Genomic DNA, 27,014 nt, shown 5'->3' with positions numbered 1-27,014 from the left:
TATTATCTGTGCATGCGCAATGAACTGTTCCAATTACTCATATGTTATGCAATTTTTCAACGAATTTTTTTCAAACGTTTAAATAATAATTTGGTATTTGATTTAAAATTGCTCCATAAATTTTGTTTGATTTTTTTTATTATTTCTAAAGTTATAGCAAAATAACATAAAACAAAAAGATTAGTTTTTTATGAAAATTTCCATATCTCCAAAAATATTTAAGCCAGATTTACAAAATTTTATGTAATCATTTTAAATAACAATTTAAGAAATTGATACAAGTTAAAAACCTTTTGTTATATTTCCTGTCATAAAGTGTTTAAAAAAAAGTCCCTCTATCATTGTTATAAGGTAGTATATATTCGATTAAAACATTCAATTTTTGATATCACAAAGCTTTTTGTTCCTTCACTGAATTCATTACGTTTTCGCTTCACTGTTTTACGATTGAACATTTTAAAAGATGTATATATACGTTATCTAAAATGAATTAATTTATTAAAATATTTGAAATATTGCAATATTTGAAAAAATTTAAAATAAAAACAAAAAACAAGAATATCAAAATGCAAGATAGCTAACATACAAACTTTTATTTGCATCATTTAATATTATAAAAATAATTATCAAAACATATCGAAAATTGAAAAACATTTTTATTACATCTGAATATACAATTTTAAAATGGACGGATAACATAGTTAAAAGAAAACTATAACACCAGGATGAACATACACTGAAAAATTTCATTAAATATAACAAATAAGAGAATTTAATTGAAATATTAATTGCAGAAACATTCTTGAAAATTTTAAAACAGACATTAAAACGTCTAAAAAATCAACAAATGTTTAACAAAAAATTAAAATGCAGAACCTCAAAAAATATCAAAATGCGATTACTACTCAAAGGAAAAACATTTATTGGATTTATTTGTATCATCACAATATTGTAAAATTTAATAGTAAAATATTTTATATAAAGCTGATATATGATTTTATTACAGCATAAATATAACATCTGAATATACGGTTTTTCAATGGACGGACAAGATAGATTAACACAACAAATTCTAACACCAGGCAGAACTATAATACAAAATAAACAGTAAAATATGTAAACGAAACAAAATATTTCCAGACTAAGGTGCTGCTCAAAGATTATGTAAGCATATATTGGGGAATTTCGGACTCCCTCTGAAGGTAATAATCCAGTTTTAGGATTAAAGTATTAAAAAATTACGCAACTTTGCATTAAATAAAGCTTACATTTTAATTCATCTTACAAAATTCTAACCAGAATATTTAAGAAACTTCTACGTTTAAAACTCCTCTCTGAACGTCTTATAAAAAAAAAAACATTTTCATTTCTCAAAATCAGATATTATTCCACATTTTAAATTTTTTGATGTGTAATTTTCTTCGTTAAATTTTTCATTTTACTTTCTATGAAAATTTTGAAAATAAGGAAATTTTTTATGTCTTATTTAAATATTCCTCACACCCCCTCCTCCCCCATTGTCAGCAAAAAAAAAAAAAAAATCACAAACCCCCTCCTAGGTGCTTACATAATATTTGGATGGCCCCCTATTTTGAGATTAAAATTCCAAAAAAAAAGGAGAAAAGGAAAAATTTTGAGATAATTTTTCCTTTTAGTTAATAAACAATTTGAACAAGCAAGATTTCAAATGAAGGCATTTTAATGTCTAAAATTAATCACAGTCTGAAATCATAATTAATTTTACCAAAATTGTATATTGTAATTATTGACCCATACAACAATACAAAAACTTGACAGTATAGCTATAATACAAAACTTGACCTTGAAGGCAATATTGTCAGAATATTCACTATTGTTTAGGGCAAATTAAATCGGAGAATAGAATGACCACAAACACTCAGGAAAGAAATACCCTGATTTTTCCAGACAGATTTCATCAAATTTCCCTGGCTAGTAATCTCTGTGGCATAAATTTTATTATTTATTTTACAGTTATGTATAGTTTTATACATACATATTACAAAACATTTATACTTGCTATTAAAGTTTAAAATAAAAAATTTAAAAAAAATTATAACAAGATCGACTTTTCTCGGAAAAATAAGTACGTCGAACCGAAATTAATTAATTTCCCCTCGGGTTACGGGAATTTTAATTAAATCTCCTGAAATGTGCCTGATTTTCCCCCATTGATAAAAGTTCCTAACTTTTCTGTTGCCACCTTGGAGAAGTTCAAAAATTCAAGAATATTAAATATTGCAATGTATGTTTTAACAACTAACAATAGTAAAGTTTTATGAAACAAATGTAAAGGGAACAACTGTTTTTAAAAAACAATTTTTACTTTTAGTAATATTTTTTTTAAAAAACCATAGCTAAATAAATCTGGTTTAGTTTAAATAAAATGCTATCTTTTTCAGCTTCAACTAACATTAAATGGCATCACTTGCTAATGTAAGTCAGTTTCTAAAGTCTAAGCAATACAAATTTAATAATAAAACTTCAAAATCCTATAAAATTTAAAATTTTTTTTCACAATGTAAGGAACAAAATATTGATAAATATACAATAATTATTATTAGAATCACACTACATAAAAAAATATTATAAAAATAGAATAATTGTTCTTAATTGATTTGAGAAAAGAGATGTTTTCTCACAAATAGAGGATTTGATTTGATTGCAGAAAGAATATAATATTAGAAGAACCATTAAGAAAGAATAATACATCACATAGTAACACCAGTAAAAACTTAGGCAAGAGAGGCAGTGATTAAAGAAAATTATGTGTGGGTAATTAAAAAAAAAAAAAGCTTAGGAATTATAGCATTTTTATCTAAACAGCCTCATCATACCATATGAACTATATAAATACAAAACAACTCTCTCAGTTGCAAAAAAAAAAACTTTTTTACAAAAATGAACTAAACAAGTTATTCTTATCAACAACTTAAAACTTTCGGTCCCCTTATACATTAATATAGAAATAAGATGACTATAAACTAAGCAGTCATCAATAAAACATGTACAAAAAATTATTGATAACTCATAAAATATAAATAAATATTGAATAGTTGTACATATGTAGAAACAGCTTGAGCATTCTAAACAAAATTGGAATGAGATTATAATTATTAACAAAATTGCAATGAGATTACAATTATTAACAAAATTGGAATGAGATTACAATTATTAACAAAATTGGAATGAGATTATAATTATAAGGTCTAATACTCACAAAATCATACAAGGTGTTCTGTAAGGATCACTCCTAGTATATAGTTTGAAAATCCTCGTCAAAAATGAAGTTAAAAAATAAATTAAGGATCACAAACTTATATTTTAGGAAAGGAAAAAGCAAAAATCTAACTAATTCTTACTGCTGAAAGTAAAACCTGTTTGATTAGTAGAATTGATTATTAGAGAATCTTTTAAGTTTCATCAGACAATGAAACTCACAGATTTCATTAACCTCTCTGTTATATTGTTGCCTAAACGTTAATTTGCTCTACCAAAAGGCTTTCCTCTTTTTTTGGACATTTCAGGCTGATTTTATCAAATTTCTCTGATTTTTGCGACCCGTTGCAAAAATGTTATTATTAATTTTCTGTAACACCTCATTATGCATAAAATATATCACAAAATGCTCATACTCATTACAGCTTTTTAAAAAAAAGGATAAATAAAACAACATTTTTTTAGAAATTATTATTATATACCAATATTATTTAATAAAATATATGACTTTGAGATACCTAAAACTTAAATTAATTTATTTTCCTTTGACTTTTTTAATTAAATTTCTTGAAAATTAAATTTCTTTCAAGGATTTTTCCAAATTTGTAAAAATTTCTGATTTCCTAGTTCTGAGGCCAACCTGTTTAACTTCCTTTTTGATGATAATTCTAAAAATATGTATTAAAGGTAATCATTAAGGAACTGTATATTAAACAAACAGAAACATTTCAAGATGAATTTTACAATAAAAAAATGAGAGTTTTTCCCCACCCAATCAAGAATAAAATGTTCAGATCACCATCTTATTAAATTCCATAGTAAAATTATAATTATTGAGCTTAATAAGACACATTTTGATAATGAAAATGAATATCCACTATTGCAGCCATCATTAAAACAAGTATAAACACAGGATCGGTATTCCCTCTCATCTCCTGGACGTCTCACATATTCACAATAATTTCCGTGATGCCGAGAAGAACAAAATCGTCTTGTTCCAATAGTACCTGGAAAAAATTAAAAATAATTGGATACCTTAAAAAAGATTTTTAACAAAAGTATACTTCAACATATCAGAAACTCAGTTTTAAAAACTAGCTTTTAAAATATACTTTAAAGCATACTTTAACATATCAGCAACTCAGTTTTAAAAACTAGCTTCTACAATATAAATAAACTGGAGAAGTAAAAAGTGAGGAAGGAAAAGTAGAAATTAAGATAATTTAGTCACTGGTCCCTGGATCAGGGACTAAATATAGCTAGTCGGTGTACATTTTCACTGTTCTTTTTATATGTCTCTATTAGTTTTCTAATTGAAAAAAATCAATAAAGTGAGCTTAATTTAAAAATTACCAAACAAAGTATTAAATTTGTTAAGTTCAAAGAATGAGTAAAGTTAATATGCTATTTTGTAACAATGAAACAGACTTAAACCTGAAACTGAAAGTCATAAAACAATTCCTTTACATTGATTTCTAGTCCAGTAGACCATTAATAATTATTTTTTAGTGGTTCCAGACCAATGCTGTTAATTTCGAGCCCTGAGTAGGGCATTGTAAGACATTGAAAAAATATCTCACTATTTATTATTTTGTGAATCCTAGAGTATCAAAGATTGTTAAAAGGATTAATTTTCAATTGCACTTTAAAAACTTATAATGAAAATACTTAGAACTTGTACACAAGCCAACATAGTTAAATGGTGAGATTTAGTCCAGAGTGCTATGTTTTTAATTAATGTATCCTCCCAATTTATAACACATTATCATTAATTTTTTAATCATTTAGTTTTGATGTTCGTTTAAAAATTATTAAAAAATTGAGATATACCCAACTTAATTAACTTAACCCAGGGTTTTAGTTTTTTGGAATTCATTATTATACCACAAAAAAAATTATGGAAAATGATAACGTTTTTGAAAAAATTTTTTAATCATGTAAAAAAATCAATTTTAGCAAACACTATATTTTACAGAAATATGAAAAGTATTTAAAAACAAGAATATGCAATGATTTGATAATATACTTACTAAAAGTAAATTAATTGCTAAAAAAGTATGTAATTATTATAATATTTTTATTATGATATTTTTTTGTGAATAAGCTTTTTTTTTGCTGCTAATTTGAGTTTTCAGAAGGTACTATAAGTCGGCTCTACTTTTTGTACAAATTAACTCCTCTTGCTTATTATAGTTTATAAAAGGAAAATGCCTCATTATTATTTAGAATTAGCTAATTTGAATTTTAGTTCAAATAAATTTTTTAAACTTGCTTTTTTAATTATTTAATTGTTTTAATTAAATTGTATTTGACAAATTGTAAGCGTTAATACTTTTCATTTAATAAGGCTTTATTCTTCAATTTTAAAAATGTTATTTGTTATAGGAGTATGATGTAATTGGTTCTTTTTAAAAACTTTATTTTCGTCTATAATAACATGAGCTATCTTTTTAGTAATATGTCAAACAGTTCATTCATATTACTATTTTTAATTAAGCTTATTCTTAACAAAGCATTATTAAAATTTCTCATAAGTATAACAAAAAGTTAATAATACACAGATCAACTATATTTTTTCAAACAAATATGATGCATATCAAAAAGGGCATCATAAAATTTGTGTTTAAATTAATCTGAAATATGGTTAACATCATGAATAACATCAAGAATATGAAAAAAAATTCCCTAAAAAAAGGTTGTCTAAAAAATTTATTGTCACTTTTTCACATTTTTTTTAAATCTATTTAATTTGGAAAATGACAAATCAATCAAAATGAACTACTAATCTAAAAAGGCCATGCCATAAATAAACATGATTTAAATTGTTTATATTAAAAAACATAGTTAAAATTCTGTTAAGACAAATTAAACAATTTGTGAACAATTAATAATTTTGATAAAATTAATACTGTAATAATCCTCCTTCTGCATACAAACATTTTTTTTCCACATTTTTTTGCAAAAACGATTAATGATTTAGTTTATTTATTCAATATATGTTCGATAACTTTTCGACCAATGACATCAGTAATAATAATTGTTTCAATATAACAACTGTGATAGCTTTCTTAATTGTTACAACAAAAAAATGAAATGCTTTTATTTATTTATATATTTCACTTTTTTTAATGAAAATTCAGCTTAATATAAGTTAAATAACAAATCAAAAACATGTAACCAACATTCATATTTTAAAAAATAATGCTTAAAGGAATAACCAAATATGAATTTAAAAAATAATAATAATTAACCCAATAACAGTCAACTTAAAACCCAGTTTTGGTTAGTGCTATTTTTGCACACAGAGCAAAAAAAAAATTTTTATAATATTTATTTTCTCCAAATAAATGTACCGTTAAAAGGTTAAAAAAATTGTTTTGGTTCACAAGTTTTCCTTTAAAAAAATTAATAGAATACTTAAAAATTTATAATATAATATAAAGCATATTACATAGTTTTTTATTTTAGTGTTGAGTGGAGTTCTGAATATATTTGCGTAATGTACAGTTGTATACATTTTTGCGTGACCAACAGTTTAGTCTTTTCGCTTCAAATTATTTTCAGTCATGTACTTATTAAATAAAAGGGAAAGTTCCAAGATATTTCCATTAAAAAGGATAAATTTTGAGATAAGTCATTATTACATGATAGATTTTCAGAATTATATTCTTACATTTTATTTAGAATTTACATTTAAAATTATATTCTTACATTAGTACACTTACATCATTTGAATGTCTGTTTTAAAGAAACCAAAAATTCTAGTTCAATCCAGACTCTATTGTTCATAATTCAAGAGTGTTCAAATCCCAAAAGACGATTTATTTTTAATTCAAAATAATTAATTATGACTAATTTAAACATTAATCAGCATAAATATTTTTCTATACAAAATAAAATTAATGTGAATACAAAACCATCAAAAGAAAATAGCATTTTCATAAATTCAAAATAAAAGTAAAATGAGAAACAAAATTAAATCTGTAGATAAAATAGTTTTATAATTTGTTAAATTCAATTATGTAAACAATTGTAATCTTACAATTCAAAAGTTTTTTGACTATTATTAAATAAAAAAATAAAAAATAATAAACATTTACTAATAGTTATATTTTGCATGAAATTACTAAGGATAAATGAATTTTACAGTTTCATGCAAAAAAATTTTCAATTCATTTATAAAGTTCTTGAGATACGATGAAATACGCAAAAAATAGACTTTACATTAAGGGGTTCAAACTTTAAACCACTCTCCTAACAAATTAATGAGACAATATTTCCAAGATTGCGGCTTGGAAAACCGGATTTTTTTCCCGAAGCACAATCATGTCTGCAGAGAAATGAACTATGGAGAAAATATTTACCTTCATACATTCCTGTTGCTTTAATGCAATATTTCGCCTCATATATCTCATCACACTCGGTAGGTTCAAGAGTCAAACCATCTCGATTAAACACTTCAGCACAATATGTTTCTTCATTTGAATTACACTGGTAACAAAATAAAGCTGATGCTACAATTAAAAAAGGGATTAATACCAATGATGAGAGTGGAAAAATAACAATAAGTCTGGAAATAACAATCAACTTAAATCCTTAAAAAATAAATAAAAAAGACATGATCGATTTTTAGTTTTTCTTTAACTATATGAGCACAATGACAGTCTAACAATCTTCTCAACATAAATCATGATTGCTATAATAAAATAATAAAGAAAAATAACAAAATAATGCAGAACTATTAAGAAAAAAAGACATTTAACATATCATTTTCATTTTCTCTCATCCAAATTTAGAGAAGTTGGAAGAATGTTTTATTGAAGAATATAAGAATGAAAAACATGAATGAAATCAAAAAGGTAGACACATAGGGGACCCCAATCTAATATTTCAAGGAACAAAACCTTATAAAAATCTACTGAATCATTAGCGAGAAAGGTGGGGTGAGAAACATCAAAACTAGTTTGACAACCAAGTTAAACTTAAAAATATTTATTACAATTAAATTTTAGCTCCACTCAGATTTCTCCAACAAAAATATATGTTTTTGTTTTCAATCCTGCCTTTCTCAGTCTTGATTTGTTAGATTTCAATAGTATTTTTGTTTTTTCTGGCTTTATAATTATTCACATCTTAAAAGTGTATGTTTTTCTGTATCCTTATTTACAAGGATTCAACGATATTACAGAACATATAGATAGTTTACTATCTTTTGTTTATTCTTCTTCAAAAAACTATGAAACATTATTTAGCCCTTTAAGATAATCATCCTATCCCTTTATGAAAAAGATAACCTCCACAGTGAAATTTTTGATGGATTTACCCAAATAGTGCCATAGTTAAAAGCAAAACACATATATTACTTAAAACCAGTTATTTAATAACTTGTTTAATATAATATAGATCAATGGTAATGTTAAAAATTATATTAAGAAAAATCACTTTTAAAATGCAAACCTTTTTCAAAAAAAAAATATAAATTCTTTTTGTGTTAAAAATTATGTGTTCATGTATAACATTTACAAGATAAGAATTTCAAAAAGTAAAAATAATTGGGAGGCACTTTTAAGGCATTAATTCAAACTTAATTCAATAATTATATTAAAATTACATTACTCCTTAAGAAAAAATTACGATTGAAATAAAGGTAAGTTTTCATTTTAGTTTTAAAAATTGGCACATTAGTTTTGAAAAATTTTAAAAAATAATCTAAAAACTAATTACATACTATCTAATATTAATTGATTTTCATTAATAGGGTTAAACGTTGTTTTTTTAATCACTATGACTAATTTATTATTCGTATAGAAGAATAAAGATCATTAAATTCACACATTAGGCCCTATAAATTGTGGGGAAATATTTCAAAAACCATGCCAGAAGGATAAAGCAAATTTTTTAAACTATATATAGAGTGATTGCATATAAATTAGAATATAATTAAAACAGAAAAAAATCAATTTAAAAAAATGTATCTTTTGTTTTCTTCCTTGTCTTAATTACAACCATTTTAATAATTATTACAACAGAGATTCCCTAACCTTATAACTTTAACCTGATATATTTATAGTAAACATCACAGTGATAATTAAAATTAAAGGAAAAAGTCATATTATAAATTATTATATTCCTACTAACTTCGTCTTTCTCTCATAAAAAATTGGTAGTAGCAAGATATACAGCTCTTTCATGGTCAACTAAATTAGGCAGCAGAGGTATAATTTGTCTGGCTTTTATTCTAAGTTCTAAAGTTTGCTTTGAGAATACTTCTGAATTCCAAAATATGTTTAAATCCATAACATTCTTTAAGACATTCTTTGTGAGCAACTACTTTTATAATCGTTGTTGAACAGCCGACCCAATATTTTTATGGGTTTACTACTACTAATGTTTAAATCCATAGCCTTCTAATTTTGAAAACAATCCAGAAGGTAAGGGAACTCCTGGATCAAGCATTAGGAGAAATTTGCCTTCGTGGAGGACTTTTTGATGTAACTAACCCACATTTGTGTTACATGGAGAGGAATACCACGAAAACCTCGCACGGTTAGCCAGGCGGCAAGAAGACTCTAACCTGTGATCCATCTACCACTAAAGATATTTTACGTAAGCACAGTGGTCGGTGCAAGCTGGATGTGGATTTCGTATTGACCAGTCATTCCTTGAATTCGAACAATCCCTTGAACCTCATTGGAAGCTGAATGCTCTATCCCCTGGGCAATCACAGCTCTGAGCAATAACTTAAAATTTCCTTCACTCAAACATTTTTTATTACACAATTGTCATGAATATAAGTAGGCCATTTGTTTTTTATAAGAAATATGAGCAGCTAGCTTTCATGGAGTTTAATACTGATTGAACTCAGCATTAACTAAAAGAAGGCATTTTGCCTACAAATTAAATTATGTTAATATTCTGTGTTAATGCGGACAATTATTAATAATCAAGATTTTCTCATTTTCACACAATTTATAACGCCTTATCCATGCGTGATACAGTGGAATAATGATTTTGAAGAACAAACATAAAACAATTTTCTGAGACGTAACTCATTTTACTTTGGATAAAACTTCGTTCATTTTTATACATATTGAATTACTACTTAATTATTTTAATATCATAATTATAATTATCTCTAATAATTAATAATTTTGGGGAAATTTCCGTATCGTGATCTGTGACAGAATAATCGACAAGTCTTGGAAACTTCCGGGCAGTGGCCCGCGAGAAACTAAAAAAAAACATCACAGAATGGGACCAACTCGAAAGGTATAACTCGTAACCATATTCACTAAAAATAAAACACAGTACACAGAAACAATAAATTAACCAATGCTAATTTAGTAAAGTAAACAACTTAGAGAAAAACACATTTCTTACCTTTATTCGAAATTAAAACAATGATAAAAAGCTTCACAAAAATAACGAGAAAGAAATTCATGATTCCTAGTTTCATGCTTCTAAAAGAAATAATTATTTCTAGGTAATTAATAATAAATTAGTTCATTGGGCATTTCTATTGATACATAACAGCAACATTGACGGGCGCGGTTATCTGAATGTAAATAAACTAAGCTTTCGAATACAGCCACGGTTGCAGTGAGCTTCAGTGAGCAGGCGGGATGAAAAGAAAATAGATCAGAGGATTATCTTGGCCAACTGAAACGAATGTAAATATAAAACTTCGCGAAAACTAAGTATTTCTCTATGTTTTGATGAATCAAACATTATGCTGATGTTATTCAGTAGACATTTATATCATTTTCATAGAAACTCTTGTGATATAAAAGGCATTTATTTGGTGATTTATAACTGTCATGAAGATAAAGTAGCTTAAAAGGAATGTACGTTTTACAAAGCTCCTTACAATGGAGAAAAGAATGTTTATTAAGTAATATTAATATCCAAGAAAAGGCTTTAACTTAAAGCCTACGATAATGGAAGATATTCTTGCGAAGAAGTGTCGTATATAGACGAATTCCCTTACACATTTAAATGTCATTATAGATGCTGTACTGTACTGAAAAGTTAAATGAATTTTTTATGCTTTANAGAATTATATTCTTACATTTTATTTAGAATTTACATTTAAAATTATATTCTTACATTAGTACACTTACATCATTTGAATGTCTGTTTTAAAGAAACCAAAAATTCTAGTTCAATCCAGACTCTATTGTTCATAATTCAAGAGTGTTCAAATCCCAAAAGACGATTTATTTTTAATTCAAAATAATTAATTATGACTAATTTAAACATTAATCAGCATAAATATTTTTCTATACAAAATAAAATTAATGTGAATACAAAACAAAACCATCAAAAGAAAATAGCATTTTCATAAATTCAAAATAAAAGTAAAATGAGAAACAAAATTGAATCTGTAGATAAAATAGTTTTATAATTTGTTAAATTCAATTATGTAAACAATTGTATACCTACAATTCAAAAGTTTTTTGACTATTATTAAATAAAATAATAAAAAATAATAAACATTTACTAATAGTTCTATTTTGCATGAAATTACTTTGGATAAATGAATTTTACAGTTGCATGCAAAAAATTTTCAATTCATTTATAAAGTTCTTGAGATACAATGAAATACGCAAAAAATAAACTTTACATTAAGGGGTTCAAACTTTAAACCACTCTCCTAACAAATTATTGAGATCATATTACCAAGATTACGGCTACCCCCTATATTTTGAGGATCAGAAATCTGAATTTGTCAACAAAAAAAATAAGTTTATTTAGAAAAAGTATGTTTTTGTGTCTGATAAAACTAAACTCAGTGGCGCGACAGCCCATAGAGGACCAAGGCCTACTGTGCCCATCTCAGTTTTCTTGACCTTGGGCTCTGTGGTGTAGAGGCAAATGTTCCGGTCAGGTGGTTAGCCGAACGCGGAACCCCCAGTGTTTAGTTCCCAAGCATGCTTGGTACTCATTTATCGACCCACTGAAAGGTTGAAAGGCTGAGTCAACCTTGCCCGGAACGAGGATCGAACCCAGGATCTGTGGTTCGGGAGCGTGAAGCACTACCAGTCAGCCACCGAGCGTTTTGTATCTGATTTCGTAACTTAAAATATTATCCTCACTAATAAATTAGCATATTCAAGGCAACCATTAAGATTGAGGCCTAGAATGTGAAGATTTGATCATTTGATCAAAGGTTACTCAGGGTGTGCCGTACATTTTTTCCACATAAATGTTATCAATATATTTCAAGTAATTTCTCTGCTAATAATAATGTATGAAATTCAAGACGACTATTATATTTTCCTGCACCTTTATTGACACTATTAATAATTTTTGTTTTTCATTCATACGCAGCAGAAAGTACACACTATGTTTTTATGTTATCAAGGGTTATTGTGAGCCCAGCTCAAAAATTCTGAAATTTTCAAGTAAAATTATTAATGACGCATTTCAAAAAAATTAATGTCTTCATAAATTGAAATCATTGATATTTTAAAAACATGAAATTCTAAATAAATTATATGCAGCATAATTTAAATGAATAATTATGTATAAGTTTACTTTTATGTCTAATCACATTTATTATTTAAAATAAAAAAATATTTACAAATAAAAGAGATGCCAATGTTATAAATTCTAGTTTTAATATTTCTAAATAAAATCTAAAAGAATTTTTATTAGACATAAATATGATCAATGATTTCTTAAAACTTCAAGACCTTGGATTTCCACAAACTTCCGGATAGCAGTTAGCGAAAAATCCGGAAAACCGGATTTTTCCCCGAAGCACAATCATGTCTGCAGAGAAATGAACTATGAAGTAAATATTTACCTTCATACATTCCTGTTGCTTTAATGCAGTATTTCGCCTCATATATTTCATCACACTCGGTAGGTTCAAGAGTCAAACCATCTCGATTAAACACTTCAGCACAATATGTTTCTTCATTTGAATTACACTGGTAACAAAATAAAGCTGATGCTGCAATTAAAAAAGGGATTAATACCAATGATGAGAGTGGAAAAAGAACAATAAGTCTGGAAATAACTATCAACTTAAATCATTAAAAAATAAATAAAAAAGGCATGATCGAGTTTTATTTTTTCTTTAACTATATGAATACAATGGCAGTCTAACAATCTTCTCAACATAAATCATGATTACCAGCAGGGTTGGCAAGATTTTGCCGCAGGTGGAAAAAACCATGGTAAATACCGGTAAAAACCGTCCTGGCAAAAACAGGTTTTTGCCAAGCAAATTGGCAAAAACCTATACTTTCCAAGACGAGAGGACAAAAACACATTTTTGATGCAAAATTATTCCTAAAATTTAAATATATACTATAAATATAAATAATTACAAAAATTAACAAAATTATTATTCCATAATTAAATCATAATGTAATAATATATCATTTTAGTAGTTTAAAACATTATTGATTGGAAAATTTGTGATTATTCTCTTTTTTCCAGTGAAATGAACTTATTTTAAATTAATATAACTATAATTTAAAGCATAAAATATCTATCAACATGTGTAGTTAATTATTGTACAAATAATAATTTTTTATAATAAATAATAATATTATACAAATAATAATATTTATTTATTTGTAAAAAAACATTTATTTTAGGATTCTAAAATGAAAAGAGATCAAAAACTTTCAATCTTTTAAAAATTATTACCCTTATATTAATTATTAATATGTTAAAAATAATTTTTTCATGTAATGTATCAAAATTATTATTCCTTATGATTGATTTAAATTTGTTTCAAGTATTTTGTAATAATATTTAATCAGCAATTTAGATAATTTGGTTTTCGCCGGTTTTTACCAGTTTTTGCCGGTTTTTACCAGGTTTTTGCCACTGTCCTGGCAAAAAACCCTTTTTGCCGGCAAAAACTCCAACCCTGATTACCAGAATAAAATAATAATAAAAAAATAATGCAGAACTATTTAGAAGAAAAAAAAGACATTTAACATATCATTTTCTCTCATCCAAATTTAGAGAAGTTGGAAGAATGTTTTATTGAAGAATATAAGAATGAAAAACATGAATGAAATCAAAAAGGTAGACACACAGGGGACCCCAATCTAATATTTCAAGGAACAAAACCTTATAAAAATCTGCTGAATCATTAGTGAGAAAAGTGGGGTGAAAAACATCAAAACTAGTTTGACAACCAAGTTAAACTTAAAGATATTTATTACAATTAAATTTTAGCTCCGCTGGCTTTAAGATAATCATCCTATCATTTTATGAAAAAGATAACCTCAACAGTAAAATTTTTGCTGGATTTACCCAAATAGTGACATGGTTAAAAGCAAAACACATATATTATTTAAAACCAGTTATTTAATAACTTGTTTTATATAACATAGATCAACCGTAATGTTAAAAATTATATTGAGAAAAATCACTTTTAAAATGCAAACCTTTTTAAAATATATATATATAAATTCTTTTTGCATTAAAATTAAAATTATGTGTTCATGTATAACATTTACAAGATAAGAATTTCAAAAAGTAAAAATAATTGGGTGGCACTTTTAAGGCATTCATTAAAAATTAATTCAATAATTATATTACTCCCCAAGAAAAAATTAGGATTGAAATAAAAGTAGGTTTTAATTTTAGTTTCGAAAAATTTTTAAAAATAATCTAAAAACTAATTACTACATATTATCTAATATTAATTGATTTTTATTAATACAGTTAAACATTTTTTTTAATTACTACGCCTAATTTATTATTCATATAGAAAGATTATATAATAATATATAAAGATCATTAAATTCATATACATTGGGCCCTATAAATTGTGGAGAAATATTTTAAAAACCATGCTGGAAGGATAAAGCAAATTCTTTAAATTATGTATAGACTGATTACATATAAATTAGAATACAATTAAAACTGAAATAACTCAATTTTTTAAAAAAAATACATCTTTTGTTTTCTTCCTTGTCTTAATTACAATCATTTCAATAATTATTACAACAGAGATTTCCTAACCTTATAACTTTCACCTGATATATCTATATTGAACATCACACTGATAATTAAAATGAAAGGAAAAAGTCATATTATAAATTATTATATTCCTACTAACTTCGTCTTTCTCTCATAAGAAATTGGTTGTAGCAAGACATACAGCTCTTTCATGGTCAACTAAATTAGGCAGCAGAGGTATAACTTGTCTGGCTTTGCTTGTAAGTTCTAAAGTTAGCTTTGAAATTACTTCTGAATTCCAAAATATGTTTAGATCCAAAACATTCTTTAAGACACTCTTTGTGAGCAACTATGTTTTTATAATCGTTATTGAACAGACAACCCAATATTTTTATGGGTTTACGACTACTAATGTTTAAATCTATAGCCTTCTAATTTTGAAAACAATCCAGAAGGCGAGGGAACTCTTGGATCAAGCATTAGGAGTAATTTGTCTTCGTAGAGGATTCTTTGATGTAAATAACCCACATTTGTGTTACATGGAGAGGAATACCACGAAAATCTCGCACGGTCAGCCAGGCAGCAAGAGGACTCTAACCTGTGATCTGTCTACCACTATGGATATTTTATGTAAGCACAATTGTCGGTGCAAGCTGGATGTGGATTTCGTATTGACCAGTCATTCCTTGGATTCGTTCGTGTTTCACCTCATTGGAAGCTGAATGCTCTATCCCCTGAGCAATCACAGATGTGAGCAACTACTTAAAATTTCCTTCACTCAAACATTTTTTATTACACAATTGTCATGAATATAAGTAGGTCATTTATTTTTGATTAGAAATATGAGCAGCTAGCTTTCATGGAGTTTAATACTGATTAAACTCAACATTAACTAAAAGAAGGCATTTTGCATAAAAATTAAAATGTGTTAATATTATGTGTTAATACGGACAATTATTAATAATCAAGATTTTCCCATTTTCACACAATTTATAACGCCTTATCCATGCGTGATACAGTGGAATAATGATTTTGAAGAACAAACATAAAACAATTTTCTGAGACGTAACTCATTTTACTTCGGATAAAACTTGCTTTCATTTTCATATAAATTGAATTACTACTAAATTATTTTAATATCATGATTATAATTATCTCTAATAGCTAATAATTTTGGGGAGATTTCCGTATTGTGATCTGTGACAGAATAATCGCCAAGTCTTGGAAACTTCCGGGCAGTGTCTCGCGAGAAACTAAAAAAAACATCACAGAATGGGACAACTCGAAAGGTATAACTCGTAGCCATATTCACTAAAAATAAAACACAGTACACAGAAACAATAAATTAACCAATGCTAATTTAGTAAAGTAAACAACTTAGAGAAAAACACATTTCTTACCTTTATTCGAAATTAAAACAATGATAAAAAGCTTCACAAAAATAACGAGAAAGAAATTCATGATTCCTAGTTTCATGCTTCTAAAAGAAATAATTATTTCTAGGTAATTAATAATAAATTAGTTCATTGGGCATTTCTATTGATACATAACAGCAACATTGACGGGCGCGGTTATCTGAATGTAAATAAACTAAGCTTTCGAATACAGCCACGGTTGCAGTGAGCTTCAGTGAGCAGGCGGGATGAAAAGAAAATAGATCAGAGGATTATCTTGGCCAACTGAAACGAATGTAAATATAAAACTTCGCGAAAACTAAGTATTTCTCTATGTTTTGATGAATCAAACATTATGCTGATGTTATTCAGTAGACATTTATATCATTTTCATAGAAACTCTTGTGATATAAAAGGCATTTATTTGGTGATTTATAACTGTCATGAAGATAAAGTAGCTTAAAAGGAATGTACGTTTTACAAAGCTCCTTACAATGGAGAAAAGAATGTTTATTAAGTAATATTAATATCCAAGAAAAGGCTTTAACTTAAAGCCTACGATAATGGAAGATATTCTTGCGAAGAAGTGTCGTATATAGACGAATTCCCTTACACATTTAAATGTCATTATAGATGCTGTACTGTACTGAAAAGTTAAATGAATTTTTTATGCTTTAAATAAATATCCTCATTAAATAAATAACTTGATTCTTACACCGAGTTTAAGTAATATAATTAAAAAATAAAAATACATAAAAATTGAAACAAATAATTCACCTCTCATTCATTTAAATAATTTACTTTTATCCTAACTACTTTTTGATGTGCATCGAACAATGTAATGTTTCGTGTTGGGTTTTTCTACTTAAATAGCAAGTTGAACAACATATTTTTATCATAGTGATCTTAGGAGTAAAACAAACATTAAAATTTTTCGAAATTTTAAAAAAACTAAATTAGAATTTTTTTTTACCTTATGAAAATATTGTCTTTAATAAATGCAAACGTCTAAATTTATTAAATAAAATTTAGTTTTACATTTTAGAAACGGGTATTTCAATTTCTGATTTCTAGAATCATTGTTGAATTTAAAAATGTTGATCGCATATAATTGCATTGTCCCTTTAAAGAAAGGTAAATACAACGAAAAAAATAGTTGCGCATATACGTAAAAAAATATTAAAAATGAAAATTTAGAAATATACTCCATGCATTTGTCTAGAGCCTTTCATTGCATTGTGTTCGTAAACTTTGTATGCATTCAAAAACAGGAGTTAAGGGGGCTAATTTAATTGATTTAGAAGTTAATAGAAAGCAATACCTTTTAAAGTTAATCTAAAAATTAAAAAAAAATTGTATATAGCGTTATAAAAAAATTATAACTTTTTTCCTGTAAAAACATGAAGATGGCTTTAATGGTTTTGTAACAGAACAATGTACTTCTAATGAAGATCGACTGATTCAATTCATAACTTATTTAAAAGACTATTTCTAGATGGAAAAACTCCAAAGTTTGTAATCTGAAGTCAGAATTATTCCAACCAATATAAACACATTAAATTTGATTTAATTTCAGTAATATATAGCAAAAATCTTATCGTAAGAAAAATTGGTTCCAGAAAAGAAAAAAAATTTTTTTTTTTTTTTGAAACTACAGGAATTTGAGCATAACTACAATTACTATCTAAGAAAATAAGGAAAATTAAATTAAATTTTAAAAATTTGCTATTGAAATAATATTGCTAGATTGTTTAGCATATAATGCACGATAAGTAAATTTTTAATTGCTTTGAACGATACTTTGAAATCTATACAGAATTTCATCAATTTTTCTTCAGAATTATCTTTAATTTCCAATCCTATTGTTTTCACAATTTAAACTTAAGAATTAGAAATTTATTTCAGTAAAAATTGATTTTTAATAAAAATAGAAATTCTCTTATCCACATTTAAATCTTTATAAATTGATTTATATTAGCAATTAGGAATCCCGAAAATAACTAGATGCTCATTTATACGATAATGGTTTGTAAAATATCGTCAATATTAATCTTTTTCATTCACATATTTGTTTAACCACTTAAAATTTTGCATATCTGACTTCACCCGTACCACAATTTGTCCATTAGACGTCCGAATTTCTAACACAGAGTCAAGTGGACGTCATGGATCCCGCATGGAAATAAATAATTATTACATGGTTTTCTCTAGCTCTATCACGGATGATCCATTGGGATTCAAATATAGGGTTTCTTAATCACCTTAATACTGACGATGCTTTTTTGTAATGTATTAGCAAATTGGAGCAAAATAGAAAGCGTTTATAATTTCCTCTGGATGATACGAATGCATTGATTTACGCTTTATCTGAGCAGAATTTTTTTTGTTTGATAGATTTTTATTATGGGTGAAATTTTTTATGGGTGATTTATATTAACAATCAGGAATCCCGAAAATAAATAGATACTCATTTATACGAATAGAAATAGTTGTAGAATAATAATATCAGCAGATGTAATTGTAATATCAGCAGCTTGGAGCAAAATAGGAAGCGTTTATATTTTCCTCAGGATGATACGTATGGATTGATTTACACTTACCCGAGCAGAAACTTCTACTATACTTTCTTTATGTCACACTAGACCAGCACAATGGGCTAATGGCGACGGTCTGAGAAACATCTCTGAGTATATAGTCTGAAGACATGCCATCACAATTTTGACGCTCAGCCGAGGGGAGGGCTTCCCCGTTTTAGTAGCCTGAAGACCTGCACCCGCAGTCGAGCACTTTACGGTTGAACAGTTTAACGAGGACCAATACCGTACATCCTCTGTCCCTACGCAGACTGATCCAAGTGGTCATCCACCTTCACACTGACCGCAGTTTTTGCTGCCAGTTTTTTTAGTTTCCTGAGGATGTCTTTACTCTTATGACTTCGCGTGCAGGTCTTTGGGGTACCGAAGCGGGGTTGCCATCCCCTCTGCTGAGGATCAAAATTGTGATGGCATGTCCTCGGATCATTCTCAGGGATTTTTCCCAGACCGTCGCCAACAGCCAATTGTGCAGTTCTAATACGACGTAAATGAATTACAACAACAACAAAAAATATAACACGGTATTTCAATTTCAACAAAACAAACAAATGAATTCTGAAGATTCTGCAAGCATGCTCGCATGCTAAAAAAAATAATAAGCAATATTTTACGCTAATATAGCCAATAAGGGATGACGCTTAAAATATGGCAAACCTTACACTTTGTTTATGTTTAGACATTAATTTTCATAAATTTTTTATGGATGGTGTTTTCTACACTAGGGAGCGCTGCAAGCTCGGGACTGCCTAAATTTCCGGGTTACTGTTTCAGTTGTATTTTAAAGCCATTTGGCATCATTGTGTTTTGAGATTCTTGCGAACAATGCATTTGATTACTTATTACTTATGTTTACAATGCTAACAATACTTGTGTTTACGATACTACAAGTGTTAACACTAACGTAAGATGGTGCACAGCTTACAACACGAGCAAACAGTAATAAACAAATGGAAAGAGGCCAAATCAAGACTGCCAAAAAAGCGAGTTATTCAAAATCTAGCAACCATGTCACCTTTTTAATTAAGAAATAACAAAATATCTGAAACAAATTTTCACTCCAAACACCCCAGAATTACATAGTAACATTAATATCTTATGAAATACGGCAGATTTGAGCTCAGAAATAATCTAGTTTATTTCTTTTATTGAAAACAAAATTATCCGTTTGAAAACAGCGCCAACAGAATAACATGTAGTAAGCAGCTGCAAACTTTTTAACCAGAACTAGAGTAGGTGCCGAGATCGAGGTTGTTATTGTTTACCTTTCTATTGAAAACACCATCCATAGGCTTACAACCTCTTGGAATTTGTAAATGATAGAAAACTCTTATGAATAGTAGAATTACGAGTAAATTTAAACACAAATCGCAATAATAAAGCTTCCTAAAATATTAATCCCGCAAAAGATTGATCATAAAGACGTCTTTATGATCAATCTTGTACACGGTTCCCAGCAAAACACCGAAGTCATGCATCACTGGCTGCCGTCAGTAAGCGGGTAGGTGACCACTTTAATCAATCTGAGTAGGGACAGAGGGTGCGTGGTATCGGTCCTCGCTAGACTGTTCTACGGTAAAGTGCTCGACTTCGTGCAGGTGGTCTGGCTACCAAAGCAGGAGAGCCATCCCCTAAGCAGAGGATTAAAATTGCGATGGCATGCCTTCGGATCATCGTCAGGGATGTTTCCTGGACCCTGTCGCCAATATTCCATTGTGCAGCTCTAGTGTGACGTATATAAAGTACCTACCTACCTGAGAGTTCTGCTCTGAGCCACCTGTTGCCCATTTTGATCACCAATTACCTTATCATTTTTATATTTTTATATAGGCGATCGCAACTCTCGAATACGCCATCTGGGGAGTAGACTGGTTCCATGCCTTTGGCCCTTCTCCCTTCCCTCTCCTTCTCGTTTCAGTTGTATGGATCCCCTGGGCTACCACGGTTCTTCTCCCCATGGATGGTGTTTTCAGTAGAAATGTAAACAATAACAGTCTCGAGCTCGGCACCTACTCTAGTTCCGGTTAAAAAGTGTGCAGCTGCTTACTATATGTTATTCTGATAGGCGATGTTTTCAAACGGATAATTTTGTTTTCAATAAAAGAAATAAATTAGATAATTTCTGAGCTCAAATCTGCCGTATTTCATAAGATATTAATGTTATTATATAATTCTGGGGAGTTTGGAGTGAAAATTTGTTTTAGTTATCTTGTTATTTATTATTAAAAAAGGTGACATGGTTGCTAGATTCTGAATAACTCGCCTTTTTGGCAGTCTTGATTTGACCTCTTTCCATAAGTTTATTACTGTTTGTTCTTGTTGCAAAGCTGTGCACCATCTTACGTTAGTGTTAACACTTTTAGCATTGTAAACACAAGTATTGTTAATATTGTAAGCACAAGTAATAAGTAATCAAATACATTGTTTGTAAGAATCTCGTAACACAATGATGCCAAATGGCTTTAAAATACAACGGAAACAGTAACCCGGAAATTTAAGCGGTACCGAGCTAACAGCGTTCCCTAGTGCAGAAACACCATCCATAGGAATGTGCTACGATATTTACGCTTCCCTACGATACTTTACGTTTTTAATTAATAAAAATATTTTTTAAAATTTCCATGATGTTTTCTTTTAGAACTATGTTTAATGCGATTTTCAGTTCCATATAGTTCCCCAACTTAAAATATTTTAATCTATATAAAAATCGAGACAGAAACTAACGCACCTTCATCTTCTCCTTACTCTCCCTACGCTATTGGTGAAAACATGCGAAGTATTGCCATTGGTAGAGAGTTCTGCTCTACGCCAACTGTAGCAAGTTTCGATCGCCAATTCTGAAAATAGAAATCCCTTGCCGAGATTTTCAAACTGAAATAATTTTTTTAAGCATAAAAAAGTTTTCGATCGCTTTATTTAGAAATTTTGCAGCCAGTTCTTTTAGTTTCCTGAGGATGTCTTTACTCTTATGACTCGTGCGCAGGTCGTCGGGCTACCGAAGCGGGGGTGCCATCCCCTCCGCAGAGGATCAAAATTGTGATGGAATGTCTTCGGATCATCCTCCGGGATATTTCCCAGACCGTCGCCAATAGCCCATTGCGCAGCTCAAGTAAATTAACAACAACAACTGCTCTTATGACGCAATGTAGGAGCATCAGCACACATGTTACAGCGCTTTAGTAAGATTACGCTTTTAACCTTTACAATGAAGTGAAGTAAATTCAGAATCGAATAATTATCGATTAAAACTTTTTTTATTTTTATTTATTTTTAATTGCGTTGTTTTTAGTTGTTATGTTGGTTATTGTTAGACTTTGTATGATTGTCGACTCTAAAATGTTAACGATTTCTTACTCTGAAAGCTATAAATTATAGTTTTCATTAAATAAGAATAAAAATATTTCTTTCTTTTATTTAGGAGCATAAAAATATGCTGAAGTTCATGTTAGTGAGTGTGATTTCAATAATCAAACCATGCTCAAATAAAGAAATATTTTACGATCAGATTCTCATGTTTGTTTACTTAATCACATATACACTGTTGAAATAAACTTTTTTTAAAAAAAAATTTCAGTTATGTGCAGTGAGATTTTTAAAATAAATTTTCAAATCTCGTACTTAAAATGAGAGAAATAAGATGATACAGAGTAACGTTTAGTTAAAATTATTAAAGCTTAATATGATACAATATGAATGGAGGTCCCAAAGTTTACTCTTATTATTATTAATTGCTTAGAACTGATTTATTTTAAAAATTAAACAAAATTTGTACTTGACTTTACAAAAAAGACAATTTAGGCTATGTAAAAAAAAACTTTAATATTTTTTTAGAAAATATGGAAAAAATATTTTGAGCCAGTATTTGTAATTTTTTTTCTCGGAAGCTTTGAATTATGTAATATAGATTAAAGTTATTGATTACAGTAGTGATTGTAATTAAATAAAAGGTTTCATACTTTAAAAATATTTTTTAAAATGGATGTTTTATCTTAAACCTTTGTTGGGTAAAATATGTATGTTTTTCCCCGCAACAGCATAAAATATTCCGAATTGCTGTTTTATTTTTATGCTTGACGATCCCTTGTAAAACCAGATTTTCTTTTGTTAAAGGTGGAAAACAATTATTGTGATTAACATGTTTTAAGTTGAATTTTTATGCAAGCAGCATTGTTTATCATATACAATATTCTTTAATATTTCCTATTATGGAGTTAGCTGTGTGGTCATTGTTTTATGTTAATACTAAGCCTATTAAGTGAATTTTTTTAAATAAAGTTTATTCATTTTTGTTTTACATCTATTGATATATTTATACTAAGATACTAGTTTTAAATAGTTTTTATAACATTTACTGGGGATGTTTATGTATCGTGATCTGTCACGCCAACTACAACCGCCAAAGTGCCAAATAGATTTGAAGCTTGCAAATTTTTAAAAAAAAACAATGGCTGTAAGTTATACCTTTCGAGTGGGTCCCTTCCTGTGATGTTATTTTTTAGTTTCTCCTGAGCCGCTGCCTAGAAGTTGCCAAGAATTGGCTATTATTCTGCCACAGATCATGATATGGAAATCTCCACTATATGTTATTATTAAGGCATATTCTGTTTAACTTTATCAAGATATGAGAATACTTCTGCAATAATGGCTTAGTTGCAAAATACTTAATTTCCAAGGGTGTTTATGCTTAAGTTGTGATTTTAATAAATTTTCTTAAAACTTTTTTTTTTGGAACTGATTTGTTTCTCATTTTCCTCTATTTTTGAGAATTATTTTTTTTACCTACTGCCAATGTGGGTTTTTTAAATTGGACATATGAATAAATAGGGCGTAATGATCAAGAGAGTGGAAGAACATTGATTTTTTTTTTAAGGTTAAGGAATTGCTCGGGGATATTTCCATGTTGTGATCTCTTGCTCTAATTCAAGCGCTAAGACTTCAAAATTTGCAATTGAAAAGAAAAAAATGTGTAAGGCTTATTTGTTGGTGACTAAGCTTTATGCCCTTCCAGTTGGTCCTCTTTTGTAATGTTTCTGTTTGGTTTTCATTCCATAATTTAAACAAAAAGGTTTCACGGTGCTTTTTTGCTTATTCATTCAGAATAGTTTTTTTTTGCTTACTGCAAAATCATATTTTAGTAATTTCTTTAAAAATCATCCTTACCTAATTATTTTTTTCTGTGGAAATATTTGGTTTTAGAATTTGCATAAAAATAATCACCAAATTTTGTCAACTACCAGGCTGTAACATGCAAAAATCTTATAAAAAATTTCAGAGGGAGGCAAATTCATAGGGTTTAACAAGGAGCCTCTCTTGAGTAAGCCCCGACACTACTACAAATTTTTTTTTAGAAATTTTTTTTGAATTTTTTTTAGAAATTTGGCATTTTGGTGTGAGCAGATACCAGTATGGAAATATCCTTTTTTTCTTGATGCTATGTGTTGTTAAGGAAATAATTTTTTTTAAGTTTTAAACTTAAAATATATAAATATTATTTTCCAGATATCCTTTGATAAAAGCTGATTGTTGACTAGTATGTCTCAATTTGCAACAGCAAAAAATCCTCCATGGGTGAGGGCCAATGGTATGATACTTCAGTTTATAGAATTTTTTTTTTAAAAAAATTATTATTCATTACACTTTTTTTATTTATAGGTAATGAAATTTCATTATTATTTTATTTTTAGCTGCAGGTATTGTCCAATCTCAGTCTGGTGCCTCAACATTACTCACTGCTCAACAAGTATCACATGCATCAGCTGCAGGACTTGCTGCAGGAACTCAATTAGCTGCTGGAACACAGTTAGCTTCCAGTACTCAACTTGCTGCTAATGCAGGATTAACAGCAGGAGCTACTTTAGCAAATCCTGCACTTGCTGCCAATGCAGGATTGGCAGCAGCCTCTGGGCTTGGACCCGGTGGTCCTAACCCCTTAGCTGCTGCTGTGGTTGCTGCAGCTCAAAATCAGCAAGCTCAGCAAGGTCCAGCTGTAAGTGCAGCTTATGGAACTGGTTTGGCCACTATAACTCTTACCCAGGTAAATTTTAGATTAATTTTTTGTAGTTTTGATAGTTAGGTAGGTTTCTGCAGTTCTATAAAGATATGAAAAATAAATTCTTTACAATGATTTTTTCTTCTCACAATACTTAAATAAATATTAGAATTCTTTAAAATTTATTTTGCATTGGTATTTATGGATGGTGTTTTCAATGAAAATGTAAACAACAATCTCAAGTTTTTGACCTGCTCTACTTCCAGTTAGAAAGTAAACAGCTTCTTACTAAAGCTTATTTTGCGAGTTGATGTTTTGAAACAGATAAGTTTTTAATAAGAGAAATAAATTATGTTACTTTAGAGCTCAAATCTGCTGTATTTCATTCAGAATTACTTAATATAATTATTAAGTAATTCTGGGGAAAATTTGAACTTGAAGTGAAAATTTGTTTTAGTTATTTATAGATGTATTGTTAAAAAAGGTGACATGGTTGATAGATTTAGAAAGAACTCGCTTTTATTTGGCAGTCCTGATTTGGCCCTTTTTTTACTTATTGGTATATCGTTTACAAGGTAAGAAGTGTTTTATAACAATTCTTTTTTTCAAATGACAATTCTTAAGTCTTGAAAAGACAGGTCTTCCAAATGATGATTCTTTTTTTAAACACAAATATCAGGTAGCAAAGACGCATATGCAAGAAATACTACTACTCAAGAGAGTCTTAAAACACAATGATCACGTTGTGAGCCAAATTTCTTCTAAGTAACCTGGAAGAATTGACAGTAAAGAGCTTGTAGCGAACCCTAGTGTATGAAATACCAACCATCAATACTTTTTTTTGTACCTGAACAATTCTTAGCCTACAATATTAATAGTTAACCATAATTATTGAATATGTTAACGAGTTCTTTTCTGAAATTTTATTTGTAAACATGAAAGTGATGTATAGTGATTATACAAATTGTTGTAACATTCTTATTAAAGTGTTAAAAATAAGTTCTATAATAATTTAAGAAAAAATAAATAAATTATTTATAAATTAAAATTTCAAAAGGAACTGATTTGTTTATATTCCTGTTATTTTTTTAAACAAAAATTTACATTTTTATCAGGCATAAGATTTTAGTGCAGATTTGAGTGCTTTGGTTATTAATAATAATAAAAAAAAGACCCAAGTTTTGATTGCAAGATTCCCCCTTGAGAGATATGAAATCAAATTAGTAGAAATACATCTTTAAATAATTTTATTCCTCTAAACAAATGCTTGTTACCATCAAGCAGTATCATCTATTAAAATAAAATATGCAGAAGTAAAATAATTAAAATTTGTTAAATGTATAGTTTATTGTTTTGCTTAAATAAATATGATAATAAATATTTACTTATTCATTTATTTAACTTTCAGAATGCTTTGCAACAAGGTGCAATGCTTCAACAAGTAAGTAAAATTAAATAAACTACATATTTAGAAATTCTTTGATTTCCTGTTGCTATGTATTTTAATAATTCTATGACTTTGTTAAAATTACTCAAATTTTTCTTTTAAGTTATTTTTATTTATTGCTTTACGCATTGGATGCAACTATTTTTTTATGATATTTTAATGAAATGCCAGCTAGGTGGTTGAGTGTTCAGCGTGCTTGACTGCGAAGCTAATGGTTGTGGGTTCAAATCCCGCTTGGGGCATAGACGTTTCTCTCTCTGTGTTGCATGATGTGTGAATATGGCCCACCCTATGAATGGGTCTATGGTTGTGTGACATGGGTAACGTTGCTCGCCTCTGTGACTGAGGTTTACAGGTGGTTCATCTGTATAAAAATTAATTCTGCTATAACTCCTTAATTAAAAGATTGATTTTTTTTTAAAATT

At 28.3% G+C, this 27,014-nt stretch overlaps 2 protein-coding genes across 2 annotated transcripts in view; one reads left to right on the top strand and one right to left on the bottom strand.

Moving 5' to 3' along the window:
• Nucleotides 1-576: 576 nt before the first annotated feature.
• LOC122269282 (UPAR/Ly6 domain-containing protein bou) lies at nt 577-16,953 on the bottom strand. The gene is made up of 4 exons (XM_043041552.2): nt 16,569-16,953; nt 13,046-13,195; nt 7,602-7,751; nt 577-4,244 (listed from the first exon to the last, which is right to left on the bottom strand). Exons 1-4 carry the CDS (start codon nt 16,642-16,644, stop codon nt 4,033-4,035), a joined length of 588 nt encoding a protein of 195 aa, XP_042897486.1. The 5' UTR covers nt 16,645-16,953; the 3' UTR covers nt 577-4,032.
• A 5,429-nt stretch (nt 16,954-22,382) lies between these two features.
• Nucleotides 22,383-27,014, top strand: part of LOC107437864 (cell division cycle and apoptosis regulator protein 1) — a gene marked incomplete in the record, with an annotated part of 36,602 nt that continues 31,970 nt past the window's right edge. Inside the window, 4 exon segments of the mRNA XM_043041553.2 lie at nt 22,383-22,601; nt 24,653-24,734; nt 24,838-25,187; nt 26,551-26,583. Coding sequence (XP_042897487.1) covers nt 24,686-24,734; nt 24,838-25,187; nt 26,551-26,583 — 432 coding nt within the window.

The sequence above is a fragment of the Parasteatoda tepidariorum genome, chromosome 4 (genome assembly GCF_043381705.1).
Source record: "Parasteatoda tepidariorum isolate YZ-2023 chromosome 4, CAS_Ptep_4.0, whole genome shotgun sequence".
Taxonomy (NCBI): domain Eukaryota; kingdom Metazoa; phylum Arthropoda; class Arachnida; order Araneae; family Theridiidae; genus Parasteatoda; species Parasteatoda tepidariorum.
The sequence above is the reverse complement of the archived record's forward strand: the minus strand, read 5'-3'. Positions and strand labels throughout refer to the sequence as shown.

Coding starts and splice junctions, on each gene's coding strand:
- LOC122269282 (XM_043041552.2), bottom strand. CDS start 16,644: ATGAAACTAGGAATCATGAATTTCTTTCTCGTTATTTTTGTGAAGCTT. Junction 13,196..16,568: donor TGTTTTAATTTCGAATAAAG/GTAAGAAATGTG, acceptor TTTTAATTGCAG/CATCAGCTTTATTTTGTTAC. Junction 4,245..7,601: donor AGCAACAGGAATGTATGAAG/GTAAATATTTTC, acceptor AATTTTTTCCAG/GTACTATTGGAACAAGACGA.